The sequence below is a fragment of the Rhineura floridana genome, chromosome 4, assembly GCF_030035675.1.
Source record: "Rhineura floridana isolate rRhiFlo1 chromosome 4, rRhiFlo1.hap2, whole genome shotgun sequence".
NCBI classification, from domain to species: Eukaryota; Metazoa; Chordata; class Lepidosauria; order Squamata; family Rhineuridae; genus Rhineura; species Rhineura floridana.
In genome coordinates this window covers 93,293,240-93,312,878 of record NC_084483.1, presented here as the reverse complement: position 1 = coordinate 93,312,878, position 19,639 = coordinate 93,293,240, and the positions used below count along the sequence as shown (strand labels likewise).

At 43.3% G+C, this 19,639-nt stretch overlaps 1 protein-coding gene across 1 annotated transcript in view; it reads right to left on the bottom strand.

Moving 5' to 3' along the window:
* Positions 1-19,639, bottom strand: part of SLC35F1 (solute carrier family 35 member F1) — a 341,749-nt gene that overhangs the window by 4,890 nt on the left and 317,220 nt on the right. Inside the window, exons 6-7 of the mRNA XM_061623697.1 lie at positions 16,424-16,476; positions 12,685-12,839 (exon numbers count right to left, since the gene is read on the bottom strand). Coding sequence (XP_061479681.1) covers positions 12,685-12,839; positions 16,424-16,476 — 208 coding nt within the window. The remainder of the gene's footprint in view (positions 1-12,684; positions 12,840-16,423; positions 16,477-19,639) is intronic.

Sequence of the window (19,639 nt, the reverse complement as noted above, 5' to 3'; positions counted from 1 at the left end):
TATTGTTTGGAAAAAAAGGTTTGTGGGTTTTTTAAAAAAAAACACATATTAAAAAGCAATTCCCACACAGACACAGAGTGGCATAGGTGTCAACTGAAAAGGCTTGTTGAAAGAGGAAAGTTTTCAATAGGCGCCAAAAAGATAACGGAGATGGTACCAGTCTAATATTTCAGGGGAGGGAATTCCACAGGGTAGGTGCCGCCACACTAAAGGTCCATTTCCTATATTGTGCAGAATGAACCTCCTGATAAGGAGGCCCTCACCTGCAGAGCGCAGTGATCGGTTGGGTATATAAGGGGTAAGACGGTCTTTCAGGTATCCTGGTCCGGAGCTGTATAGGGCCTTGTACACCAAAACTAGAACCTTGAACTTGGCCCGGTGGCAAATGGGCAGCCAGTGCAATTCTTTCAGCAGTGGGGTGACATGTTGGCGATACTCTGCCCCAGTGAGTAGTCTTGCCGCTGCATTTTGCACCAGCTGCAACTTCCGGATCAACCTCAAGGGCAGCCCCACATAGAGCACATTACAGCAATCCAGCCTGGAGGTTAGCAGTGCATTGACAACAGTGGTCAGGCTATTCCAGTTCAGAAAAGGCCGCAGCTGTCTTATCAGCGGAAGCTGGTAAAAGGCACTTCTAGCCACAGAGGTCTCCTGGGCCTCTAGTGACAAAGATGGATGCAAGAGCACCCACAGACTACGAATCTGCTCTTTCAGATGGAGTATGACCCCATCCAAACCAGGCAACTGACCAATTATCCAAACTCAGGAACCACCAACCCACAGTGCCTCCGTCTTGCTAGGATTGAGTCTCAGTTTATTGGCCCTCATCCACCCCACCACCGAGTCAAGGCACAGGGCCAGGGCTTGCACGGCCTCTCCTGATTCAGATGTAAAAAGTTGGATTATTGTAGCATCCCAGAACCTCCTCCTGCTGTCCATGGCTCTATTGGACAAAGATCAAAGTTCTTGTATGTGTCATACATATTGGCAGTGCTAACCTAAGGAAAGTCAGTGCTACAGTAGTTTATAAGTTGTCTTGAAGTTTCATAAAGGTGCTGGAGTTGGCAATTCAGAAATATAAATAAAGCCTCTTCTTTCTTCACATTTATTAACTTTTTAATATTTTCTAGTGAATCAATTTATCAGATGAGAGTTGCCAGCAGTCTTCTTTGTTTTGTTTTGTAAATGTAATAAAGTGCAAGCTCCCTGTAGTAACTGATTTGGTATTGCTATATATAAGGCTAATGGTGTTCAAAAGCAAACTTACCCTAATTGATTGAACCTGATGTTTATCCCTTTTCCACCAAGTGTTACAATGTGTTCATACAGTATGACTGCCAGGTAATTTATTCTTTATCTGCCCCATACAAATGTATCTCAATGTCATACAGAGAGAAACAAGTCATTTGCAACTGCAAGCTCATTAACTTCAGTATGAGTTATTGTATAAGTCACCTGGGAAGAACGCAGTGCTGAGGTTTTCTCTGAGGGTCTGCCATGCTTGGACTTTGTTCTGCCTCAAAATATTCTACAGCCACTGAATTTCATGTTATTATTAATTCATTCTTATAAATAATATGCTTGCCACAAAAAGTTAAAGGAGAGAGAGAGAGAGAGAGAGAGAGAGAGAGAGAGAGAGAGAGAGAGAGAGAGAGAGAGAGAGAACAATTTAACAGAAAAAGCTAGAGTTCAACAATATCTGGAGGACTACATGTTAGCCACCTTTGTCCTAAGATATCCCAATTTCCCCTGAGCACTCAGCAACTTGGGTCAATATTTAAAATCGAAGCAGCTGATCCAATGGCAGCTCCTCTTGCAAGAGTAATATACACGCTGTGAAATCAGAGGAGGATCAGGCAACGGCATTAAGAAAGGTGACGCATGTAAGAGACCCACAAGGTTCAAATAGTTACAAGAGTAGTTAGTAACTAAGTAACTGAAATTACAATTCTGCCTTAAATTGGATTCAGTTCAGTATGAGGACAGGATAGGTTGTATGATAGGAACACACTCGTCACCTACAGCAATCTGTTTCCTTTAACCACACATGGAGGAGGAACAGGTTGATCTGCTGATCAGTTGAAAAAACTCTTTGAAGCTGAATTTTAAAAAGAGCACTCGAGCTACTCTCACCAGATTTTACAGTAAAAAGAGGTGGGGTTTTGATGAGTGTTGTATATCCCCGTTTTCAGAAGAGATAGGTGGAAACAGACTGGAACTGGCAGAACAGCAATTGTTTTTCTACCCTGAGAGGAAGACTTGACAACATTTGCTACCCATTGGTGATTTTTTTAATATAACTTTTTAATACTTTTTTATACTTGCTACCCATTGTAATGGCATGACCTTAGCCAGTATTTTAATGTTCTGAGCAGTTCATGTTATGAAGTATTAGCATCTGGAAAAGAAGAGAGATGTCTAGGAGATGAGTACACTATGTTACTCTTTTGCATTCCAGTTGCAGTCTATTAAAACAGTACATTTTAATAATGGACTGGAAATGATGTTTATAAATTATTTTAGAATTCACTGGCTGATGATGTATAAATAGCAAATTGAAGTGAAAAGCAGCATTAATTAAAAACAACACAGTTCTGGAGAAATATAAGCTGTCCTTTGGTAATATAGATGTCTCTCAATATTGGTTTCCCTGTAAGATTGTGAATGCCTTCTTTAAAAGCATTTTATTTATCAGCTCCAGTTCTCCTCTAAGGTTTACTCTGGGTTTCTACATAGTCATCAAAAGGACATCCTGATATAGTCTTAGGGCACAATCCAACTTGCATTTGCACCGGGCTGGGGGGAGTTGGATGTGGCGAACCCCCGGCTCAGTTGGCAGGCTCCCAGTGCTTCCGAGCACCTCCAGCAGAAGCTCCTTGTCCCAGCTGAGCTGTGGCGCCACTGGGACCCTGCCAGCTCAGCTGGGGGTCCACTGGGGCTGGCAAGCCCAGCGGATGGAGAGCCAGTGGAAGACCAGAAGACAGGACATTCCAGGGGTGTGGTGGAGGAGGAGTTGAGGGGGGGACTTATGCGTCATCCTCCCCACATTCGGGGTGTTCCCTCAGGTCCCAATCCATGCAAAATTTCACCAGGCAATAGGCCAGCGGAATAAAATAATTTCAATGGTGCTCAATGGGGAGTGCTTACTCCCTGGAGGAATATTCGAGGGAGCCAGCTTTTGCTTTTCTGGCCCCTGCGCATGGCTCCTGACTGAGCCAGCGGTCTGGTGGCCCAGCGGTTCCCGAATGGGTAGTGGATGCCACAGAGCTTCGCTCCTCTGCCACCGTCTCCCTCCCACCTGTTTTGCATGAATTGGATTACTCTTTTAGCTGCCATCTCTGTTTCCTAAAGAAACGAGAAAAGATGGTCTTGGCTGAAAAGTGCATCTAATTCTCCTGGCTTGCAAACTATTTTCTTCAAGACATGACACAAAGAAGTTTGACTGGATTCCTTCCTTATTCCCAATTGGACTCTGACTGAAGCCATTCCAAGGCCTACTTTGCATTCATATCTGAGCAAGAACATACACAGCACAATTTCACAGTCATGCCAAAGAATAAATGAGGCATCACGTTGAAAACATTTTTGACATTTTAAGGACCAAAGGGCCAACAAAATAATCAAACATGAGCATCTATATGCCTGATCCTCTCACAGTTCAATTCACATAGTGACTTGGATCCAGACTAAGTTAGTCATCCTTTAGTTCCATTGAAATAAACGGGACTTAAGGTTATTGTTGTTAAAATTTATATCCCACCCTTCCTCCCCAAAAGGGCCCAGCACGGCAGTTGTGACTAATTTCTTCCATTGGTTTCAGTGGGACCAATACCACATGTGAACGCTACATCCTTTTGTGATCAGTACATGATTTTTGTTCTCTGGTACATTTTGAAAGAGGAGAAAGCCTGATACTTTTACACTTGCTGGGGTTTTCCTCCTTTTAATGTTTAATGAGGGTAGATAGATATAGACATGGGGCTGCTGCCCAAAACATCTCCTCTTTAGCCCATGTCATATTACAAGTTTCCTTCACCTACTGTGCATGAGTAAACCACATTATGATGACATCATGATACGAGTTCCATATCTCCAAAGGTTATGGGAGGTAGGGGTAGAAATAAGACACAGAGATGCTGTTTCCATTCATAATCTCATGCACTTTGTAACATCTCGTACCCACTGAGCAGCATTTGAAACATTTATGGTGCTATAATACTTTGGGGTGTCTATATTTCACCTGTGTATTTCAATAGTTGTTCTTCCAACTATTTTAGCTCCTTGCCTCAAATTATAAACTGATGCTTTTTCCAGCACTATATGCCACCCAAATTGTACAAATTGCTAAAATGCTGTATTCAAACTAACAGCTTCCTCTAAGATTAAACAGAATGAGTGATCTTGCCAGGACAGAATATGATTTATTGTCATTTGGCTTGCTGGTTTAATGACATAATAGTACAATGTGACTGAACCTGCTGGTGCAGAACCCATTCAGTATGCATGGCTTTACTAGCAGAGAATGAGAGATAAACTGCTTATATAATCTAGTGGGAATATTGTTTTCTTTAAAACATTAAAATTCAGCATATGGCTTGCTAATGAAAAGCATAAGAATCTAAGAAGCCTAAATTAACATTAACACCGAGAAAAACTGCTGCTAACTCTAAGCTGATGAAGACTGTACATTAACTTTGCCAGCAGGAGGAGTGCAGTAAAAGATAATATATAGCATGGTAGAGTCAGTGGAACATAGGAAGCTGCCTTATAGTGAGTCAGACCGTTGGCCCATGTAGCTTAGCATTATCTACACTAACTAGCAGCAGCTCTCCTGAGTTTCACGCAAAAGTCTCTACCTGAAGATGCTGGGGGCTGAACCTGGGACTGCTGCACACAGAGCAGATGCACCAGCACTGAGCTACACTTCTTTCTCTAGTAGTACTAGTCAGAAATATTTGGCCATCCAAAGCATGTTACTAGGCCTTTGCTACAAAATCTGTATTCTGTATTTGCGCAATAATTACAGGATAGGAGCATTATAGTGCATTATCCAGTCTATTGTTGTAGGGCAAGATTTTACAATAAAATGCTACACAGCATTTGTCTCAGGGCCATTTCCAGGTAGGAACAAATATTAATCAAGATATGAGGGTGGGCTCCCTGGGCTCAATGTGGACTGGTGACATATGTCCTTAATTTGTCTTACGATGAGGCAGTGGGCTTGTCTGTATGCTATTTCCCTTCCCAACTCTTTCATAGCTCCTCCCTTGCTCTTCTCACTGTGGGGAGAGGAAAACTCCCAAACTGGAAGGCCCCACAGAAATGTGAATGTAAGGTCCTGTGTAGGGTTGCCAGGTCTCCGGTTTTCTGCCGGAGTCTCAGGGAAAATGGGGCCATCTCCGGCCTCCAGCCATGTGTCAGTCAAACTGGTGGATCTCCGGCTTTGTAGCGGCCCCCTCAACCACACATGCGTGAAGAGGCGGTGGCTGTGGAGGCCAGGCTGGGCTGGCTCCTCCTTAGGCAGTTCCCCTGCTCCGGAAAGGAAAAGAACTCTTTCCGGTGGCAGCTCAAGCTTAGCAGACCCGCAGAGCTGGCTCGCCCGGTGGAGAGAAGGCAGCGACTCTCGCCTGGATTCAGACACCCCAATTGCTTCGGCTAGCGGAGCCCAAATGCACAGGAAACTGTTCAAGGTGAGGCTGCCTTGATTTAGCCCTGTCCACTTTGGAACCCGTTTCCTCACTTTCGTGTTATGTCTGGCCCCGAGATCTCCCTCCCCTCCCCTTTCGCTTCTCCCTTTCTCTCTCCGCCCGCCCCCTTTCCCTAATAATAACGACATGTATGCCCTCCTGCCCACATTCTAGCAACTGGGAATGTGCCAAGTGCCGCAGCAGGCAGCTGCTGCCACCCACTCGCCTTGCCTTGTCTTGCCCTGCCCCCTCGCGCAATGCAACGGACCCCCACCCCGGAATCCTGCACCCCTCCTCTTTCCCTTGGGAAAAAGGGGTGAGCCAGCGAGGAAGGGGGCTCTCTTTCAGCCTCCCCCCCTCAATTCAGGGCTCCCAAAGGCTCCCGGTCTCCTCTCCCTGCCCGCCAAGCCCCCGATCGGGGGGGTAAGGCTGGCATCGGCCGGCCTCCCTTCCCTTCCCCTCGCCTGCTGGTCCCCGGCTGGCCCGTGCGGTGCCTGGGGTGCACGCCTCCGCCGCTGCGATGCAGCCACTTGTGGCTGTCAACCTCTCACTCAGCCCCTCCCTGCCGATTGCAGCTCTCACACACTCACACGCACCCGCTCTCACACACACGGTGCCGGGAGGGAGCGCAGCGGCACAATCAGGGCTCCCAAAGGCTCCCGGTCTCCTCTCCCCGCCCGCCAAGCCCCCGATCGGGGGGGCAAGGCTGGCATCAGCCGGCCTCCCTTCCCTTCCCCTTGCCTGCTGGTCCCCGGCCGGCCCATGCGGTGCCTGGGGTGCGCACCTCCGCCGCTGCGATGCAGCCACTTGCGGCTGTCAACCTCTCGCTCAGCCCCTCCCTGCCGATTGCAGCTCTCACACACTCACACGCACCCGCTCTCACACACACGGTGCTGGGAGGGAGCGCGGCGGCACAGTCAGGGCTCCCAAAGGCTCCCGGTCTCCTCTCCCCGCCCGCCAAGCCCCCGATCGGGGGGGCAAGGCTGGCATCGGCCGGCCTCCCTTCCCTTCCCCTTGCCTGCTGGTCCCCGGCCGGCCCGTGCGGTGCCTGGGGTGCGCGCCTCTGCTGCTGCGATGCAGCCACTTGCGGCTGTCAACCTCTCGCTCAGCCCCTCCCTGCCGACTGCAGCTCTCACACACTCACACGCACCCGCTCTCACACACACGGTGCCGGGAGGGAGCGCGGCGGCACAGTCAGACAGGCGGAGCCGGACTCGGCGAAGCTGGCGGGTGAACACTCACGCCTGGAGTCGCCACCGCGCGTGCGTGCGTGCCCACACACCGAGCGAGGCAGCCCGAGCTGCTGCTATAGTCCGAGCGGGAGCTGCAGCTGCAGCTTCTCTGAGCAGCATGCTCTGGGAGGGTGGCGTGGGTAGCTTGCTGGCTGGCCAGCCGATGCCAGCCTTGCCCCTCCCGATCAGGGGCTTGGTGGGTGGGGAGAGGAGACCGGGAGCCTTTGGGAGCCCTGAATTGAGGGGGGGAGGCTGAAAGAGAGCCCCCTTCCTTGCCGGCTCACCCCTTTTTCCCAAGGGAAAGAGGAGGGGGCACAGGATTCCGGGGTGGGGGTCCGTTGCATTGCGCGAGGGGGCAGGGCAAGGCAAGGCAAGGCGAGTGGGTGGCAGCAGCTGCCTGCTGCGGCGCTTGGCACATTCCCGGTTGCTAGAATGTGGGCAGGAGGGCATACATGTCGTTATTACCAGGGAAAGGGGGCGGGCGGAGAGAGAAAGGGAGAAGCGAAGGGGGAGGGGAGGGAGATCTCGGGGCCAGACATAACACGAAAGCGAGGAAACAGGTTCCAAAGTGGACAGGGAAGGACACACTGTTCACTGTGGACTTTCACCGTTAAAACCATTTGGAACAGAAAAAAGATCAGAAGAGCTCTGTATTGCTAATTATAATAAGGAGTTTTGTAAAGACTGCACTAAAGAGTATCAGAGAAGCTATTGTATAGTGACCAGCACTATGGAAGCCCCAAGAGTGTTGACATCAAAAGTGAAGGAAAACCTCTACATAATAACAAAGAAAAACAACAAATTTTGTGGAGGCATGTTGGGAATGCTAGTGAAATGGACAATGGAAAGGAGGACAGTGGATACTCCTCTTTGTTGGCCAGTCAGCACGAGCCCACAGATAATGACAATAGTATGCTACTGGCAGGAAACATAAGTGATACACATATATGCATATTCTTTATCTTTTAAGGAGGCAAGTCCTAAATGGGGGGTGGGGGAGAGAGAACACACACCTCTGCATTATTTTAGAACAATGAAATGGTATATAAATAGTCCCCTGAAAATATATATAGGTGACATTGTGTACTTTGTAAAGCCAGAAGCAAGTAAGCTAGATTAAATGTTCCCTAAAAGTGTTGGACTGTGACCTGGGAGACCAGGGTTTGAATCCCCACCCAGCCATGAAGCTCCCTGGGTGACCTTGGGCCAGTCACTGCCTCTCAGACTCAGAGGAAGGCAATAGTAAACCACCTCTGTCTGAATACTGCTTACCATGAAGATCCTATCTGGGATCAACTTGAAGGCAGTCCATTTCCATTTTGCATCACCCTAAGCTTGTGAGAAAGAATGACCTTGTCACTTCAGATGGACCTAGGAACACCCTATTTTAGATAAGATTTCTATTTTAATCTCCAGAGAATTTTTTTTTGAATGGTATGCTCCAAGCAACTGTGGTTGATACAATGTATCATGTTTAATGATGTCACTAGGGCCCGCCCCGTGACATCACTAGGGCCCGCCCTGTGATGTCACTAGGGCCAGCCCCATGACATCACTAGGGCCCACCCCGTGACATCACTAGGGCCCACCCCGTGACATCACTAGGGCCCACCCCGTGACATCACTAGGGCCCGCCCCGTGACATCACTAGGGCCCGCCCCGTGACATCACTAGGGCCCGCCCCGTGACATCACTAGGGCCCGCCCCGTGACATCACTAGGGCCCGCCCCGTGACATCACTAGGGCCCGCCCCGTGACATCACTAGGGCCCGCCCCATTTTCTCAGGTTTTTGGATGGTTCCGACCTGGCAACCCTAGTCCTGTGTGAACTGAAAAACTCCATGTGTTACACTAATGAGACACACCTATTTGAAGACTGTAAACAACAGGAGATCAGTTAAAATCAGGGCATGCCAGTATTTAGTCCATTAGGAATAATGAATGGCTTAAAGGCTAACATGTGAAGGGCTATGAGAGAAAATGGAAACTAGGTCCACACTGGCCTTTTCAAACAGCTGTAGTTTAATTTCAGCAACAAAGTTCTTCACTTCTGCATGTGCTACTACTTCAGTGGGAACAACATTTTCGTAGTTCCCCATGCCAAGAAGGAAGTAGCAGCTACTCCACACCCTTTTGACTTGAGGAAAGAAAAATGAAAGCATCGGCATTTGAAAACATCACCTTACCTACCTCTTTGTGTCCAAAAGGACAGAAGATAATTACTCTGAACAGTCTCTGCACTGTCAACGTTTCAGGTTTTCTCAGTGGATCCTGAGAATTACTGTTGGTTCTTGTAATGGCAATCAAACACCTAATTACAGCTGGTGAAGTGATAATCCCTCAATGGTACAGGCTTTTCTGATGGTAGTTCTAGCAAAATCAATAAGTTGCTAGAGTGAAGGTATAACTTTCTGGTGTGATCTTGTCATGCGGGAAGAAGATTGATAATAGGCTGCCGTTGGTCGTTATAACTGTACTTTCAAGTTCAATTATTATGGATTTAAACTTCCACTACATGGAAGTTCACTGCACCCTATCAATTATAAGCATTAAAAAAACACGTGCATATACACAGTCTAGGTCAGGGATAGCCAATGTGGTGCCCTCCAGACAACTCTCATCATCTCTGACCATTGGCCATGCTGGCTGGGGCTGATGGGAGCTGGAGTCCAACCATATCTGGAGGACACTGCATTGGCTACCCCAGTCTGTTTTAAAGAGCTAACCACAAGGTATTATATTTTAATAATAAAAAGAAATAAACTCCCCACGTTATAAATAGTCTACTGGAGTTGCTACATTTCTGATTTAATGAGAGGCAATCACATCTGAACCAATATAGCCTATTATGGCAATGGCATGCGAGGGAAACATCACACACACAAAAAAACCCAAACAACTCCATTCCAGATGTTATCAGGATGATACAAATCACCAATATTGGAAGGTGAAATCCTAACACAACACTTCAGGATGCCCCCCATTTAGTTTCCAAAGCTCTAAAGCTCAGTAAAGCTAGTTTTCTGCATTCCCTTTGATTTCCAGAGCTTTACTGCTGTAGGTGCAATAAAGCTGCCGGATGATAAAAGCAGCCACACAGAGGGAGGGGGAAATCACAACAGTTACCTGAAAGCCTCATAAAATTATGCTCCCCAAGAAGTGCTAAAATGCCCAGATAATTCTAATTCAGCATAAAGACATTTACTTTGCACTGAAGAGAGGCTTTTGCCAATTGGTCAATCTGCTATAAAACAAAAGGGATTTTAGTGTAGGTAAGAAGGGTTGCAGCTGGGCTAAAAACAGAACAGGTGGAAAACATGCGGAGCATACAGACCTTAGAAGGATAATTAATCTAGGTCATTTACTACATTTGCTGTTTTATGCTTCACGGCTGGGGGGAGCTTAAAAACTTGCCTTCCTCCTATAAAAATAATGCTATGGAATACCCAAACAAAAATTACACGGCTGCATTTATAGTCTTGCAGCAAGAATTATAAATTCTTATTAACAAGAAACTGAAGTCAAACCATAGGAGATCATAATATTCAATACATATAACTTGTAAATGTCATGTTAGTTTAGCTGCAATCCACAACATAAGATTTTTAGTCTGGATGAGGTAACTTTAGCTTTTTATGGCCAGCTGTAGTAATCTATGCTGACATAGTGGCCTAACAATGGTTTCTTTTCCTTAAAGCATTAAATCTGAACCATAGTTTCCTGAAAACCAGGCTGTGGAAGCTTGGTTTGAAATTGGTTGAAAACCAAGATTCGTGTTAAACATGGTTAAGAATTATATCTGCTCAGAGCAAACAAATGAGGTAATTTATCCACCTTTCTAGACACTCTGCTTACATGTGACAAACAGATTGTATTAGTCTTGCCCTACATACAGCCTTTGAAAGAAAGGCTTAGCTTGCCATATGCCATGGTCCTGTTATACATTTGGGACCTTAATCAAGGTGAAAGTGACAAACCATGGATAGTGCTAACCATGGTTAACCGTCAAGGGAGACACATCCTGGTATTCCTTATTATGCAAATAATGACTTTTGTTCCCAGAATGCTGCTTCCTTTCACTGGTCAAATGCTGACTGTAGGATTGCAGCCTAATTGTTGTAACAATAAACTTTTTAGGTAAATAAAAGCTTTTATATTTCAACCATACATAACAAATATTGTGAGCATGTTATCTAAGATAGTGATTTTGAATGTTCTTGTTTCCTAGCTTCACTGGAATGTATGTAAAGTTTTATACTGATCTAAAACTGATATTGACATTGATGTGTTTTAGTTTTCTAACTGAATATTTGGATTAAATTTTAAAATAAAGACATAACTGGAAAGTCTCACTACTTTTAAGATAGAGTTAAATAAATACATAAGGGCTATTTTATTATTTTTATTAGGAGTAAGCCAAAATTATTCACTTTTTTGTTCACAATGTTTGGGAACATTATTTGTTTTTTTTAAGCAAAAAGAGCTCCAATGACCTGTATAATTTGCAGTTGTTTTTTGTGGGGTTTTTTGGGGGGGGGGAGTGGCATTCCTGAGAAAATATCTGCCCACTCATTTATATATACAGACATTTCTTGCTCTAACTCTTAATCACCTTCATTTGCCCTCAATGACACCATAATGCAATCAATGGCTATATTACTGTCAAGAGGCAATGGGAATTACCTCTCAAGAATATCTTCTGGTAAAATCTGGTTCAATTGCATTATGTGTTCTCAGACAATCAACAAAGCCAAGAATCTCACTAAGGATTGTGTAGTTTCAATCTGCTGCCCACTACATCATGGGTAAGAGAGGTCGGCATGAAATTCACAAGGCAAAGACCCAGATTAGTAGATTCAGGTGAATGTTAAGTTTGTCACAGTACAGAGAAAAAGGCTCAGGGGATTCTGGAGAAAAGCTTTTTGGGTAGATCCATTTAAAGCATCTGATTTCACCCAAAGAATTCTGGAAACTATAGTGTTCCCCTCACAGAGCTATAATTCCCAGTGCCCTCAGTGAACTATAGTTCCTAGGGTTCTTTGGGGGAAGCCCTGTGCTTCAAATGTGCATTAAATTGGTGGTATTCAATGCTATTTCTACTCATAGCAGACCCATTGAAGTTAATAGACATGTCTAACTTAGGTTTATTACTTTTTTTGGATCTACTCTGAGTAGGACTTGAATATAGCCCTTAGGTGTCACTTACAACTGAAGCCGATTCACTATGTGATCCCTGACTGGCTAAAATTACTCATGTGACAAATCCATGAAGGAGAAAGAAGCTTCAGATGGAGGAAAAATGGGACTAAGGCGGCATCAAACGGGGAAATGACACCAAACAGTTTTTTTAAAAAAAGAAAAATGTATATATTTTTCAGACCCACTGAAAATTCAAACTGGACAATATTTGGCACAGGTGTACTTTTTATTCTAGCTCCTCAGTTGTGCCCCCGGCCCACTCCTAGAGTCAGGCAGAGTTTTTCCCCACCTCCAGTAACGATATAGATTCTCTCTCATCTATTGGTCACAACTCAGCAGTGACAGCCAGGATAGTGTTATACAGTACCTCCAAATGGGACACAGCCGCTAGAGAATTTTATGTGTGATCGGCTAATGCTCTCCAATGAAATGTGAAGTATATAAATTCTGGAATGAAAGCAATATGGAGATATTGTCACTGTTTTTGTGGCATTGATTTTTCTGCATCACCAACCTGTCGGCAAGACAGCAATCAATTATTCAAATGCACAGTCTGCTCTATTTACCTTGTAGTAGAAGAGAAAAAATCCACAGAAAAGGCTGTACAAGTCTGCTGTAAGCAGGGAGAGGTTGACTGCTGTAGCGCTAGTTTTCTTAATGACCACAGGCATGAAGCTGTAAAGGCCAAACATACAGGCACTGAAGCCAATATACAGCAATCCTAGGAGAACAAAGGACAAGAGGGAAAAAAAACAACAGTTAGTACTATCCTTGTTTGAAATCCTGCACTATTTAGAAGAGGATTAAGACTTCTTTAAGATCTTAGGAAAATGATGGAATGTGAGGTGGGATGAGGGCTAGCCATACCAATCTGTGTGGTTATAAAATGAATATGACTTTATTCCTTCCACTAAAAGTGGAGAAGATTTAATTATGTTAGGGACATAGGTCCCCTGCTGTTACCATTCAAAAACAGCAAGGCCTCAATCTTCTCATCCACTACTTCAAAGGAGGGGACATAGCTGTGATAGATCACATGTGATTCATGAAGCAAGTTTCAAATTCAATCGATGGCATTCTCCAGTTAAAATGATCTCAGGTAGCTTATTTGGGAAAGGCATCTGATCGAGACCTTCAAGAGCTCCTTACCATCAAGAGAAGATAATACTGGGCAGAAACCAGCTTAGTATAAGACAGCTTCTTGCGTTCAGATATCTACATGGTTATGAAAAAAACCTGCTGAATTTAAAATCTGAGAGACTATAACTGTTGTCACATTCTCTGGTAAATTAAAATCTTCCAGTTATTGCAATAACCAAAGTACAGTTCTATCTTTATCCAGAACTGTGTCATTATCCTTGAGTATTCTTGAGGAGGCATTGCAAGCACCTTTGCTACCATGCCACATTTTACAGCCAATCAACTATCACAGAATCCCAGTGAACAATATCTGTAAAATAAGCAATGCACATTACAAAATAATCACTTGGTCTTTCAATGTGAGATTTACTTCATGATACAGTTTCATTAAGGAACTTGGACACATGAAGGTACATGGAGGTAGCCAACATGTTGCTCTCCAGAGGTTGCTGGACTCCAACTCCCACCAGACCTAACCAGCATGGCCAATAGTCAGGGATGATGGGAGCTGTAGTCCAGTAACATTTTTATTTATTTTATTTATTATTTATTAATTATATTTCTATACCGCCCCATAGCCGAAGCTCTCTGGGCGGTTCACAACATATAACATCCAATATACCATTTAAAAACATATATTAAACTTAAAAATTATACCAAAAATACCTAAACATAATTAAACATATAAACAACTACAAAACTCAGTACTAAAATATTAAATGTAAAATGCATTAAATCGATTGAATATTAAGATGTTAAGTAGTGTTCCTTTTGTAACTGTCATCTTAATATTCCACCTCCTTTGCTCAGGGCTTCAGGGATTTGGAGTGAACCACGCTGGCTACATCTGAGTATACAAACAGGTTTCTTCATCTCCTTGTCTAGCCATAAAGCAGGGTTGGAAAACCTTTTTCAGCCTGAGGGTTGCATTCCCTTCTGGGCAACCTTCTGTGGAGAGGAGAGGGGGTGTCTCATGCTAGTGGTGGGCAGGGCTTGAGGCAAAAGAGCAACTACTGTAAACTTTACTTTTTTTTACCCAAGGCTAGTTTCTACACACGCTTGTCTTGGGCATCATCTTCCATCCATCCATCCAAGCAAGGAAGCAAGAAGTATTCTCAGAGTCAAGGATTCATTCCAACCAGGTAAAAACACTCAAGGATGAGTAAGGTCTGGGGAGAAGGACTGTGGCCTGGACAGAGTCCCAAGGACCAGATAGGGAGGCTTCAAGGGACCTCATTAGGCCCCTTGGTCTGAGGTTCTCCATCCCTGCCAGAGAATAATGGTATGAACAAACCTGATCCGGCATCTGTTTTAGTGAAGCATATGCTTTTGCTAAAGAAAAAGAGATCTTGACAGAAGCTGCTTGATAAGAAAACTATTTGAGGGATTGTTGGAGCCACAGCGCTTCTGAGACACCTGATTATTCTAGCTGTCAGCATCACCAGTAAATTTGTAAATTTACACCACAAAACACTGTTTCCCCCCCCATCTCCCTAAAAGGGAAATGAGCCCCAGAAGGCTCTTAAAACGTTCCACTGCTTGAAGAAAAAGAGCAACCATCCTTTATATTGATTCGTTGTTTAGTTTTGGAGCCACACTGTAAAAACTACTAAGACTTCTTGTGGCAGAGCTTCATGGCAGATGTGCCTCTCTCTATTAAGGTTTTGGGATAATTAGAGGAAATGATGAGTAAAAGCCCACAGGGGTGACAATCTACCAGATAGATTATCATTCCACTGCTGAGAGATTCCCTCTGTTGCTAGTTGACTCGGAGAGCTTTTTAACCTGCTGCTTTTGATGTTCATTCTGAAAGTAGGTCAAACAGGGAGCTGTTGGTGCATTATCAACACATTATCTCATAAGAGCCAGAGGTGCTCAACTTGCCATTTGATGCTACACAGCATTCATATCTTGCTCTTAGATTATTCTGTTACAAATATCAGATCACATCTTTATTGCAGGCATTGTACCTAAATGTCGATTCTTATGTAGGCAATTATTTGCTTAGTAGAGCAGTGCCTTTGCCTATAAATTAGTTTCTCAACTTGAAAAAGGAACATTCAGTTTAACACAAAAGTGAAATTCAGTAGGAATTCCATTGTGCATGGCACTTTCAATAAAGACGCATTGCTCATCTGACACTTTGTTTCTTTCAAGGCAATTAGCCATTTGCATTCAGAAGCTCCCCCCCCCCAGTAAAGGTTCTGGGCAGCTGGATCACCTAAAGCTGGCTTTGTTCTCCTTTTGTTCTTTGACAGTGGCTGTAAAACTCTGCTTTTTTAATATCAGTTTTTGGAACACTCCACTGGAAAATTAAATCTATTCACTCTTACTGGTTTTCTGCACTGTGATGCCATAAAGTCTTTAATGGAATTCTTGTGGTTATACTGTATCTAAATAATAACTACATCACAAAGATGCAATTACTACTACTGCAGTACCACAAGGATGTTGTGCTACATCACAAGGATGTTACTACCGCTGCTAAATTTATATCCCACTTTCCTCCAAGGAGCTCAAGATGGCACACATGGTTCTCCTCTCTCCATTTTAGTCTCACAACAATCCTGTGAGGTAGTTTAAACTGAGAGACTGTGACTGGCCCAAGGTCACCCAATGAGCTTCATGGCTGAATGGAATTTGAATCCTGGTCTCTATGGTCCTAGCCCAGCACTATAACCACTACACCACGTGGTTCATTATGCGCAAATGGGTAGATAATAGATAATAGGCAAAAGGAAGTAGGAGTCCATGGGATCAGTTTTCTTGGCATGAACAGGAGCATTGGATCTGGAAAAGCCCTTTTCCTCCTATGTATCTGTCACTCGCTTCCATTGAATTCACTGGCAGGAGTGAGCAGCTGAAGTGCATTACGCAAGAACACTGCCAAAGTTTCTGCTACTATTCAGGGGTGGTGAGGGGGGAGTTAAATTGCCTTTTGCTCATTTTACAGCTCATATGAGGACAATTCAGTGTTTTCCAGTCCTTCAATTCAAAACAAGACTCCCTGGGTAGAGAATGTTACGAGGTACATTGTACCCAATCCTGGACAGTGCTACACCACAAGAATGTTACAAACACTGCCTATTCAACAATCAAGCACTCATCCAAAACAGCATTTCCCCTTTCAGCAGTAACCATTAATACAGTGAGCTGTGCTCTTACCTATTTGCCAATCCCAGGGAACTTTTAACAACTCCTTATGCTCCATGATGGCACTGAAGGAAAAGACAAAGAGTAAAGATAATGTTTGATTATGGAAACTCATGTTATTTCCAATTAGCTCCCAAAACAAAGATAAATAATTAAGGTTTAGAAATAGATTTGGGAGAACTCTTGTGCAGGTTAAATGCTGTCAGATCTGTTCAATCAGCTCTGTCTTTATTCCTGCATATCTCTCTGGTAATTGGCACAGTAATAAAAGTCACTAGTATACAGATTTGAGCTGGTTTAATGAAAACGGGCTCTCTGCCGAAAGGTGCATATCCATTCTGTATGATATACGGCCATCTATTATGTGTGTGAATATTTTTGGAAGTTTGCAAACTAAAATATTAATGATGCATTTGTGCAAATTATATTCTCTTTTAAGTTTCTCCATAGCAAAGAAAATTCAAATAAATAACAGGCGAAAACTGACAGATCACACAGAAATGATTACTGGATTACTGTAATGCGCTCTATGTAGGACTGCCCTTGAAGTTGGTCCGGAAGCTACAGCTGGTGCAAAATGCAGCAGCGCAACTGCACACTGGGGCAGGGTATTGCCAACTTGTCATCCTGCTGCTGAAGGAATTGCACTGGCTGCCCATTAGCTCCCAGGCTAAGTTCAAGGTTCTGGTTTTGGTGTATAAAGCCCTATATAGCTTGGGACCAAGATACCTGAAAGATGGTCTTATCCCTTATATACCCAGTCATTCACTATGCTCTGCAGATGAGGGCCTCCTGCAGATACCATCTTATCAGGAAGTCCATTCCACACAACATAAGAAATAGAACTTTAGTGTAGTGGCACCTACCTTTTGTAATTCCCTGCCCTTAAATATAAGTTAGGCACCATCTCTGTTATCTTTTTGGTGCCTACTGAAGATCTTCCTCTTTCAACAAGCCTTTTAAATAGAGACCTTATCCCAGTTTGTGTCTGTGTTGGAATTGCTTTTTAAGATGTTTTTAAAGCTTTTTAAAACAGACATTTTAAAGATGTTTTGATGATGTTTTAAACTGTTTTTAGCGTTTTTGTTTACTGCCCTGGGCTCCTACTGGGAGGAAGGGTGGAATATAAATTTAATAGCTAAATATGTTGGAGAAGACTGATCTAGAAACCCAAGTTTCATACTAGCCCTGCTACGTTAAATTTGCTCAGCAGCAAAAATCCATATTGTTTTCCTACAGATGCTGGGAGAAAAGAGGCAAACAGATGTATGTCTCATACATATTTATATACACAGGATAATCTCATCATTTTCTGTAAAGCATTAGATTGACAATACGTCAGCAACAAATACATTATAATTTTTTCCTGCTTCTCAGGATGAAGAAGATTAAGGCAACAAAATTGCTTGGATTTACCAATAAAGTTTGTCTTTCTCACACTAGTCTATGGAAAAATTTAAATTTTCCCAATCTGTTATTATCATGCAGAATTATCTCGGGACAGTGCCTAGACTAGATTCAATTTGATTCTAATCCCTACTGGAAGTGAAGCAAACAATACGTATGCCAGGACAAGCCTGATAACTGCTTATACACATTGGTGTGGACAGAGCAGATATGATGGCAATGTTTGAAGGATCTCTTTTAAAATTCCAGCCTCACCTATGGTGCTCTTCATCCATTGTATTTTACTTGCATACAAAGTCCTCATATTTTCTTCTGCAGGCTGTTTTGATGACCAAGCATGGATGTGGGCATCTCTCTATTCCTGATGTTCAGGCTGTGAGTTGAGGGCTGATGCTTATGAACCAAAAACGGCACCACATTACACAAGAGGGAGCTATTGGTGGGTTCAGGAGACTTTTTCACACAAGTACAAAAAAAGTTTTAGGGAAAAAAAACCTAGTAAGGGGCAAGGGAACCCCCAAAAGACATAGTCAGGATTGTGTGTGTTTAATGGAATGCTGACTGTTGCGGGGGGTGGGGGGAGGCAGAAATGAAACTGAACATTATGCAGAAGGGTACGGCTGACTGACTTGGGCAATGTGAAAAGAAGCACTCCACACTGCAACAATTTGTTGTAGGTCCCACATAGTCTTATTTCAGATTTGTTTATCAGAAGTGAGTGGTTTAGAATGTAAGGAACTCTTGCATCTGCTTTACCAAATTATTGTAGTGCTTATATTGCATAATTTAGGCTCTGTTCACAGCTCTTCCAACTTGTAGTTTATGGGCAATATGTAGAGTTTCAGTCCTGCTGATGTGGCTTGCCCTCAAGATTAACTTGCATCTTACTTTGAAAATAGGTTTCTCCTGGCATGCTGAGTCAACCATGCAGAAAAAAAAAATAATATAAAATATATGGCACATTCCCATTCCCAGGAGAGTATCATTTCCATTTGTAGATGCATGTGGGAGGGGTTGTGATATATTTTAAGGGACCAGTTCTAAGGAACAACTTTTACTACTGATGAAGCGATTCCACTGGCTAATGGTCTGTTTTAAGCACATTTCAAATTACTGGTGCTTATCTTCAAAGTCCTGTCTGGGGCAGGACCTGTGCACATGAAGTACCAACGAAAAGTGGCTAGCATCCAAACCAGGAAAAAAGAATGGCAGAAACCAACGGCGTTTATACCGTTATATTGTTGGAAGTGGTCTGCTCATTTGAATTTCTCACCAGCCTATAATCCCCTGACGAAGGGCTGAAAATCAACAGGCTGAAACGCGCTGGGTTTTTACAAACAATAAATTCCTATTTTTCTAGCATCTTGGTTTCTGCCCTTTTTTCACATGAAGCACCACCTTCTCCACATATACCCTGCATGTGCATTAAGCTAATCATTGGATCCCTACCCTCTGTCTCTCTTCACAGAAACTTACCTGGTGATTCTAAAGACCTTTTTGTTTTTGCAGGTCTTTATAAATGTTAACTGAGTATGGTTTTGTTTTCAGGTGAAGTTTAAATGTTTTATCTTCTATGCTGTTACTGTTTTTTGGTTTTATTGAATTAATTCTTTTTATGATTGTTAGATATCTTGAAAACTGTGCTAATAAGCTACACATTTATTTATTTATTTATAATTTTCAATTAAGAAAGATTTATTGAACACTTAATCAAAGAGTTCTCTAAGCAGTGTACACAATAAAATTGTAGATAAAACATAGCTAAAATCCACAAAAAAATTAAAAGAACAAATATACATAAAATAATTATCATTAAAACAG